The sequence below is a fragment of the Montipora capricornis genome, chromosome 3, assembly GCF_036669925.1.
Source record: "Montipora capricornis isolate CH-2021 chromosome 3, ASM3666992v2, whole genome shotgun sequence".
NCBI lineage: Eukaryota > Metazoa > Cnidaria > Anthozoa > Scleractinia > Acroporidae > Montipora > Montipora capricornis.
Genome location: NC_090885.1, coordinates 47,988,189 through 47,998,406, shown reverse-complemented (window position 1 = coordinate 47,998,406; position 10,218 = coordinate 47,988,189). Strand labels below are relative to the sequence as shown.

The 10,218-nt window shown below is 39.3% G+C and overlaps 1 protein-coding gene across 2 annotated transcripts in view; it reads left to right on the top strand.

Moving 5' to 3' along the window:
• Nucleotides 1–238: 238 nt before the first annotated feature.
• The window catches only part of LOC138041423 (uncharacterized), a 20,449-nt gene continuing 10,469 nt past the window's right edge, over nt 239–10,218 (top strand). The window contains exons 1-2 of one of the 2 annotated variants that reach the window (XM_068887182.1): nt 239–527; nt 3,042–3,945. In XM_068887182.1, the coding sequence (XP_068743283.1) occupies nt 3,862–3,945 (84 nt within the window). In that variant the 5' untranslated portion in view covers nt 239–527; nt 3,042–3,861. Of the gene's footprint in view, nt 528–3,041; nt 3,946–9,060; nt 9,193–10,218 lie in introns of those variants that run through there. The other variant, XM_068887183.1, reaches the window with a different exon arrangement.

The window sequence follows — 10,218 nt, the reverse complement described above, 5'->3', positions numbered from 1 at the left end:
ATGTGAGAAAAGCACCAATTAGCGATCTTTTTAGTTCACTGTGTGCCAGGGTCTTCTCAAGACCCGCCGCCATATTGAAAGCCGAGAAGACCCTGGGAACGAGGTTGAGTCGGACGGTGAGTTTTATCTTAAATTCCCCTCCCTTTACAGGGACTTATTACACTCGTCACCAGGCGCCCCGAGCTCAATTCCATATTTGCCGGTTGTGATCGTAACTGCTTCGGGCCGCCATTTTAGTTGGTTAACATACAAGGTGTTAGGGAGGCTGCTGGCTTCGCCTTACTAGCTGGAGATGCTTCAGTGCATTCAGCGTTTAGAGAAATTCATGTTCCACAAACCTAGTGAATTTATTTAGCGACTGGATTGATTTCCGCCCAAAAAATCGTGCTGGTTGAGGTTCGATCGGAGCCCCGACGCTGCCGTCCGCCTCCTACTTTGCCACTACACCATGAAGGAAACGTGAAGGCGACTTTTTTCCCCGAAACTTCGTGTGCCTAATAAGCACAGTGACAACTCGCCATGAAATGGTAAGTTTCATCGATTTTTAATTTCATTTTGTAGCAAACTTCCAGACCTAAACTTTGCGTCTTCGCCCCATATGTTCTATATATTTACTGATGTTATGAAATCCGTACGTGACAAAAACAGTGAGGCTGGGTGATCTGTGGTATAACTTGCTCTGTGCAACATGTTATCAAGTCGAAACGGAATCGTTGTTGAACTATCTGCTCTTGGAATGGCAGCGAAGAGTACCGAAATTGAGACTTCCTCGATTTACGGCAGCAACGATCAAAATTAATGCATTATCATTTCTGAAAATGAAGAAATAACATCTTGGACTACATTGTAAGGAATCACGAACTGCGAATCCACCGACGGATCGATAATTCTGTTCCAATATTGTTGTGCGTGTCCTCCGCTTAGGCTGCCGGCACTGAACAAACAGTATGAATACCGATCTCCATCACAATCAGTGAAAAGCCTTTCAGGTCTTTATCCATTACTGTTCATTTTTTATTCTTGGTCTGGAAAAGTTGAAAACTACACTAACAGAGGTCAGAAAGTCAGCTTTTTTTTATGACTGGTGTTGGATTCAACACCCGTTTGAAGTCTTGATAAACTTGAAAAAGAAGAAATTCTAGGATCGTAGAATAAGACCATTTCATCTAATGCTACAACTGTGTATTGCGCACGGCACACGAAACTATTATTAGTTTATCGCTTATCGCTAACCGCTTGCATTATTTACCAAGAACCGGGTAAGCAGCGAATTAAACTATCTAACGTGCCTTGTTGATTCCATTGCGAACTGCTTGGGTATAAAATAAATATGGGTTGCTTGCTTATTAATTAAGTTCAAACAACTAAGCGCCACGTGTAGAAACTGTATTTCCCTCTTGAATTCACTGCAGACGTAACTCCACGCTTCATAGCCGTGAAAGCGCTCAAAATACCAAGGTATTCTGCTGTTTTTCAGATCGAAATGCATTTAATTTCACGGAATGATCCTCTTTGAGGATCTTCGTAGCCTCCGACGCAGACACTCTCAGGGATTCGTCACGCGTTCCTCCACCACGAGCGTCTGCTGAAACGAGACACACATTCTTTTCCCTTTGTCATTAAAGAAACTGTCACCTGCAAATCACGTGCGGGTTACTGAGGAACCAATCAGCGCCGTGTAGATCTCCCCTGGGAGCGTCAATGCGTCAACTTCTTTTTTGGATGAATCATGAAAGGGACGAAGCCCTTTCAAAATATTTCTCAGAAACATTAATTTTGTTTCCTCGGTGGGTTATGCATTTGCAATCTCGCGAGTCATCTACTTGTAAAATTAAAAGCGCCGTGGAAATATATTAATACGAATACAAAGTCCTGCGAGTGTATTTGAACTGTTGAACTGTGTAGTTGATTTGAAATGCGCGAGAACCATTACCTTCAGGCGCAATGAACGCAAATAGCACAGTAGCGAAAAGAAAGCTTGAAAAAAAATCCATTACGTTTAAGCTTGAAATTTTCAGTCCGCTTTTGCCGATGATCATCTCTAAAATTTGAATTAATGTTTTTGTGTTGCGAACCGATCGTTTGTACTCAGTGTTTCTTGGGGGCCGACCATTTAACTCTTGAGGGGGGGGAAGGGAAGGGGGGGGGGGGGGGCGTGTTGCTATTTTTAGCTATTTTTTTTAAGTTTAGAAGCTAGACATTTTCAAATCTACCTGTGGAGCATCACTTTATAACATGAGAATATTGTTATTAGGTAATATTAAATGATTATAAAGAATGACATTCCGAAAACATGTAGCTATACAAGAATGATTTTGTATAGCTTACAACATCTTAAGGCTTTGCAGCTCCATATTAGAACTATTACTGCAATAACCACAATGTAAATGTAAACACGACACTTTTTTGAGGAAAAAAAAAATCCTGCAGAGAAATGAGGAGAGAAAAAAAATATCCTGCAGAGCATTTAGGAGGAAAAAAAATATCCTGCCCACCAGATTGCTAGAAAAAAAAAACTTGCTGACCAGAAATCACCCCCCCTCCCCCCGTCAAGAGTTAAATGGTCGGCCCCTTAGATTAGAAAAATAAAGCGAACCTTAAATCAGTTCAACCGAAGGACTAAAAGAAATGTAGCTATTCAAGCGAATTGACTCCACTGAAATAAGGTGGGTGAGTAAGGTTCTTTAAGTTTTATGTCATTCGTACAATGCTTAGGTACTAGGAATTAATGACGTACAATGTCAACGCCTTTCCCTTGTCCTTTGTCTTGAAGACAGTTACTGATTTTCACACCAGACGAGACTCAGAGGGATAATCCACAAAATACACAAGTATCAGCTGGAATTTTCCAAAAGAAAATTAGTTAACAGTCGTACTGGCCTTGCATGATCATGCCGATGGTCTGAAATTTGTCAAGTCTTCTCATAATATGCAATACCTTAGCCATTATACGTAGATACGTGTTTGAACCATAAGAAACTCCGATCAAATTAATTTTATGACGTCAATTATTAACATTTGACCTTTGGACTTTTTTGCAGCTCTTGTGACATATCTCTGCGAGAAATTCAAGTGCTACAAGTCGTCCAGAAAGGGAGCCCCAACAGTTATCAAGTCTGGGGACTGGGGTGACCATGTGCGAGTGAAGACGTGCGTGTTACACTCCCGTGAATTTTTGTCGTTTCCTAAAATATTTAGTCCTTAAACCTAGTCTATGGCTCAAAGTTGTAAACGGAAAGCGAAGGCAAGTCTTAGTATTGGCTCTGATAGCGACATTTGCTCTCCAGAAGAGAAAGATTGCTTTCTTTACGTATACAAAACCTGATAAATTATTGATCGATGGACGATTTGTTCCCTTATCGACAAATCTAGGTTTTTTGGACCCAGTTGATTTCAATTGACTTGTTTATACTTTTCATCAGCTCAGGCTGGGTTTTTTTTTTTTTTCTTTTTTTTTGTAACGTGAGGCGCATGTAAAGATTAGAACAATTGGGATTAGTTAAAACGATTGCCCCAACCTCTGTGGCAGCGTCATAGGTAACAATTACCTCGCCGCTATCTCTTTTTGCTTAAAACTTCGCTTTGTAATGCATTTTTTGGTTGTCTGTTTTGTTATCTTTTTGTTTTTTCTTTTGTTGTTGTTGTTGTTGTTTTTTTTTTTGTGAGTGTTTGTGTGCGTTTTGTGTGTGTACCTCTTTTCAATTTTTTTTTAGTGAAAAAATATTTGTACGCGCATAATTTTAAGGTTTTTTTTTTCACCGATCCCATTCATGAAAGAATTTTTGGAATTTAAATTACTTTTTCTTAATGTTTGAGGGATTCGATCCTCCACGAAAATGAAAGCCCCTTTTACCTGGCTAAATGAACGGATGTATGATATTATCTTTCTTCAAGAGGCCTATAGCACTGCTGATGTTGAAGACATTTGGAGAACACAATGGAGAGGTAAGCTGTTTTTTGCTCATGGCTCTAATCGCAGTTGTAGGGTGATTATTCTAGTGAGAAGATTTTAATCCAAGAACTATTAGTTGTGATGACGAGGGCCGCTCCATTATAATTGAAGCTGAGGGTTTTTTGATAAGTTAAACAAAAATATCAAGGGCATCCAACGAGCAAATGAAGCCAAACGCCTTTGAGAGACATTTCTCGGCTATAAAGACTGTCCAGAGAGATGTTTTCATCACCTAGAAGAATTTGATCTGTTCGGATATCTTAGCTGAAAATTGAAGTGTCCGAACATTTTAATGAACGGAATCTTCATTTCAGAAATTTCTAATTTGAACGTTACCTTTCAGGGAACCATTTGCTCATCAGAAACTGCTAGGCGACCTTTTTAAGAGCCAAAAGTTGCAAAAATATCCCTTCCAAAAACGTAAGGGACTACTTTTCCCTGGTTGCCGAATTTTTTACGTGAAGTTGTAGTAAAGAAATCTATCGCTGTTTTCAACGTAAAACCGAAATTCTTAAAACAGTTTGAATGACTCTCCCTAACACATATTTCACCGAAGATTATTGTTGGGTGCCCCTTAAATATTGAAGACTTCGTCGTTAATCTAGAGCTTAGAATTCTTCTCGGAGAGATTTTAATTAATGTAATACTCGACTCTGATCTTGACTGTTCCGGTGGTAGACCCTTTAGAAAAGATTCTGTAAAACACATCAGAGACTTATGCCTGGATTTTGATTTGGTTGACGCTTGGCGCATACGAAATCCGGACTCTAAACGATTTACGTGGCGCCAAAGAAATCCTTTCATTCAAAAGGAGACTTGATTGTTGGCGATTTGGCGATTTATGCCAAGACGACATTGAGAAGCTGATATCATTCCTTCGATAAATTCAGACCATTCGGCCATTTTACTCCACTTTAAGAGTGTAGACAAACCAAAACACGGGCCCTCGTTTGCGAAGTTTAATTAATGCTAGCCTTGTGAATTACGACGACTTTGTTGTACTGATAAATGAAAGTTTACCTTTGTGGTTGGACGAGCTTAAAGTAATTATAGATAAAAAATTGTTGTGGGATTTAATTAAGTACAGGATTAGACAAAATACAATAAAATACATCAAAGAAAAGCACGTGAAAGGAGAAGAAAGATCTCTGATATTGAGTCTTCTCTGAAGATTTCTGAAGAGAGATGCGGTAGTTCACCAACCCCTGAGAACCAAAGAAGAGTTTGAATCGTTAAAAATGGAAAACGATTCTATCTATGAACAGATAGCATTAGGTGCTATAATCTGATCAAAAGCCACTTGGTATGAAAAAGCAGAAAAAAGCAATAAGTTCTTTTTTAAACCTCGAAACACATAAGAAAACTAAGAGTTCTGTCCGTAGGGTTTTTGACGATAATGGAGTTCTAGTCACGGATCCTATTCTTATCTTTGTAAGCGTGATCCTCTTAGCCCATCTGAAGACACGTTAAACTGTTTTTCAAATAATCCTGAAATTCCAAAACTCCCTTGTTTCCTCATGTGTTTCTGTTACTCTATGAAGAGAGAAATTTGTTCTAAACTTTAAACGCTAGCGCTAGCGAACTTCCAAGAGAAAAACTCGAAGATAGGAAAAAATCATACCCATTCTTGATTATATATCAGTGCATGCCACGAATTAATTATTCTAGAAATGTTCACGAGTTCAGACTTCCAACATAAGCAGGAGGAGGAGGAGGACTGAGTGGAGTCTAATTCAGTCTGTGATCATACGAGTGATAACAATTTCGGACGACCGCGCAGCTGGAGTCCCGTTTGTTTATTGCGAGTATGATTACAGACCGAATTGGACGACACGAAGTCCTCTTAAAAGATTATTCTCAAAAATTTCAATTTCCGAGAAAAGAAGAGCCAAGTTATGTTAGAAATGGAAAATTTGCATTAAAAGACTTACAAAAGAAGCGTAACGCCCCAATTTAGGAGTCTGTGCACTGTTTCTATGGTGATTGAAACCAAGGTTATGATTGGTTGATTTAAACTACAACTTTGAATGTGATTGGTTGATTTAAACTACGACTATGAATGTGACTGGCATAACAAACTGTCCGATAACAACTTGGCAAGTAGAAAATATGAGTTCCAACCAATCACAATCGAGGAAAATGTAATCTTTATGATGATGATGATGATGATTATTATTATTATTATTAAATTTTATTAAATTTGCTTTGTGCTTCGCTGTCTGTTTTGTCTAAACTGCAGTGTCAAACGCAGTTGGCCAAAAAACGCGGGTTGCAACACAGTTTAGCCTGCATAGAGAGCGTTTCCAGCGGGCGAGGAGCGAACTCCCTTTTTCGGCCGCGCGAGAATAGGACGAGCGCAAAAAAAATGGAGGTGAGAGGGGGGGAGAGGAGAAGGAAACGCTTTGTGGACAAACCCTGCGGACAAACCCTTGGTTTTGAACGGGGTCTCTGATTGGCGCGGTTCGGACTTTTTGATTGACACCTCTCAGGCCCTCATGTCAAAATAATGCATTGCTCGTAGCAAGCGAATGAATCAGAGAAAGTAATTCGCTTTCGGACCTTTCCGGGGGACCGATTTTCACTTTTCGCTAGCTGAAATCGCTCACTACGCAGGCTAAATGGCGGAGAGATCTTCTTTTCAAGAAATAACACATCAAGCAGTTAGCTCCGTTGTCGATGAAAGACTTAGCGGTGACTTGAGAGAAGAACAATAAATTTCGATATATTAGCTCGTCCGAGGAAGAGATTTGCTCGCTGTTCTTCCCACTGGTTTCGGGAAAAAGCCTCATTTCTTACGAAAAACAATGCTTACGTATAAATTATTAGTCCTCTCAAAAGTATTGCGAATGATCAAATCAAGGAAGTCTTCAATGAGGATTTCAGCTAGCTGGTAAACAGACTCCCAAACGATTCAATCTTGCGAGATCATTCACAGGTAACCCAGGCTCACTGTGTGTACGTAAATATAGAGAACAAATGAGGCGAAGTTTAGGTCTGAAAATTTGCTAGAAAATGAAAATAAAAATCGATAAAACTTACCATGTGGTGAGCTGTTCTTGTCTTTAATACGTACACGAAGTTTCGGGAAAAATGGTCTCCGTTCACCTTCCTTCATAGTATAGTGACAAGGTAGGAGACGGAAGCCAGCTTATGGACTCCGATCGACCCAAAACAAGCACAATTTTTTTCGCAAAAATCGAATCCAGTCGCTAAAGAAACACGCCAGGCTCGTGGAACATGAATTTCTCTAAACCATGAATCCACTGAAGCATCTTGAGGTAGCAACGCGAATTCACCAGACTCCGTAAAACTTGCAATTTAACCTGCTAAAATGGCGGCCAGAAGGTGTTGTACTCGCGAAGTGTCCAATTGAAAACGCCTGGTGACGAGTATAATAAGTCCCCCTGGAGGGAGGAGAGTCCCAGATTGCTCAGTGATTTTTTTTTTCTTTTACACACAGTGAGCCTGGGGAACCTGTGGATCATTGTGTTTAATTTTGCACCGCTGTGGGCAATACTGTTGAAATCCCTGGAGTGTAATGCCGACGCTTTGGGCATTATTGCAGGAGCAAGTGCGATACTATTTATAGCTGTTTTTTTTTTTTTTCATTTTAAAATCACTTTCTTCAATCCACAAGCGCCAAGAACAAGGTGTTAATTACACCACCGAACAGAAAATTGTGTAGGAAAACCTAGTACATTAATGTCGGCGGGCTTGTTTACAACATTTCAGGTGCTCTGACATTTCAATTGAAACACTTTTGTTCACAGCATTTGGAACCTCTTTGTAGCGCTTAGCTATAGCATGCAATTTGCGTTACCAAACATTAAAACCTTATCGCGGTTGCGGGAAATTTTTACGAGAAGATTTCCATAGTTGGACTTCGCGGCCGCCTCCGGGAAGAGTATCTGTTTTCTAATTAATCAATATTATCGTTATTTTCCTTGTCAAATTTTTGAAGCTTCTCTTGCCCCAAGTTCATTCCCGCTAGGTCAGACAAGGCATTTTCTTGGTCAATTTATGACAGACGACTTAATTATACCCTAAAAAATTTTCATCTGTTCGGATTTCCTAGCTGAAAGTCTAGTGATCCAAAAATTCTAGGGATCAAAACTAACCTTTTCGAAAATTTCAGCCAGAATAAAGGCTCCCGAAAATTCTAGGTGAGCTTTTTAGGGTAAAAATCCGTTAAAAATGGGCAATTATACCATCTCAGTTTTAGATATTCAAAAATCCTAGGACAGGCAGGCAAGCAAGAAATTTTACAACAAATGTTTCGAAAATTCTACATCTCAAATCGTCTTCCGAACAGATATTTTCCCAAAATTGACGTTGGGTGCCCCTGTATTCTGTTATCACTTGGAATGAGTTTATGTAAGCATTTTCATGTCTAACCGTTCTTTTATGCCTACTTACCTCCAATTCCAATTTTCTTGTCCACCGTTCGTTGATTAGTGGTCCTGTTCCCACCAAGAACGAATTGTTTTTTTAAATACATACATAATTAGAAGGCTGTCGGTTGACTTTTGTCGGGAGAATTCCTATAGCTTACGACATTGAAACTCTAATGTTCACCGTCTACTATAAAAACAGGTAATGATGACACAAGTTGTCTTTTGTGGAGAGTTTATCTAGTATAGTATCTCTGTGCTATGTTTTCTTGTAAACGCCTTAAAGTCAAAAAAGGTTTCCTTCTATACTCCACAAATTCTCTCATGTCAGTGCCGCCTCTGTCATTTCAGAGCGTTTCTGCACTGATCCACCAATTTATCTGAACCGGTTGAAATATTCTATCTACATCTTCGATCAATCCATCTCGTTTGAAAACCCATTTTCTTTTCTTTCTCAAATCACCCTTAAGCTTGCCGACAGCTATTCAGACATGTTCTAAGATCTTGCAGTTAATTTATGCACTCTCGGGTGGTTTCCACCTGCCACTGAATTAGCTAAACAATTCGGAAAAACAAAAAATTTCTTTAAGTTTTTGAGCGAGGAATAATACAGATCTTCTAAATACAACTTCAAAGCTTTTAGTTATGAAATAACTGCTTTGTTAACTGCCTTGACAGTAAAAATAAAAAGCAGGACGTAAAGATAAATTGGAATATTTTGTGAAGCCGGAGGGTACGCGTGCGGTCACATGTTGTATGACGTGATCTTTCTCGTTTGGTGAAATGGTAAGTAACAACACAGACCACAATATGGCGGCTATGAAGCAGTGTGTTGCCTGTAACAGACAGGTAAGTTATTCCCCAGAACTTAAGTGCAAAGAATTTGAGCTTGATGTGGAAACGCTGAGATTACTAAATATTTCGGGAACCGCGAGAATAACGATAAGTGGCAATCCAGCCGAACATGATTTGGCCGTTTTTTCGGGTTATATATATGTAATATATACTCCGCCATTTCGCTTAGGGGTCAAAATGTGCAGGAAATCGTTTGTCTTAACAGAAGAGTTTTCCTTTAAAACGCATTCAAATGAACGTCATAAACTAGCAGTGATAGTGTTACATGTTATTGTCACCTGAAAGGATACCCATTTGAATTCTTTGAATTTGCCCAAATGCTTTATATTGATGATCCGATCTGTTGGAAGGATTCTTCTGTGCCTAATTCTTCTAATCTTCATTCAATCCAACGATTTGACCATACATTCTAACCTTACGTGACTTCCAATTAAACTGCCGGAATTGAATCTATATTAAACAACGCGGAATCGAAGGAAGATGATTGCAGTCAGTTTACTGATGATTGCAGTCAGTTAAATGCAAATTTTACCTTTCAGTTTGTCCGTCTTTAAATTTCTTGAATTTTGTTATAAATCACGAATGATTTGTCTTCGAGAAGGTTAGCCGGATTCTGCTCCGAAAATTTTAGGGAATGATATCTTCATTTCAGAAATTGCTAGCTGAACGTTACCTTCTAAGAACTTCCCGGCAAACCATTTGCTCATTCGAAACTGCTAGGTGACCTTTTTAAGTGCCAAAAGTTGCAAAAATATCCCTTCCTAAAACGAGACTACTTTTCGCTGGTTGCAAATCTTTTTTGTGACGTTTTAGTAAAGAAATCTATAGCTGTTTGGCAACGTATAACCGAAATTCTTAGAACAGTTTCACTCACCCGAACACATCATATTTCACCGAAAATTATCGTTGGGTGCCCCTGATGGCTATGAGTATCACTAACCGTGGAGCGATCAGAACATAACGCTCTGGTTTCAGAACGTAGCCACTGTAGCAATTAAAGTCATCCGAATACTGTTGCAT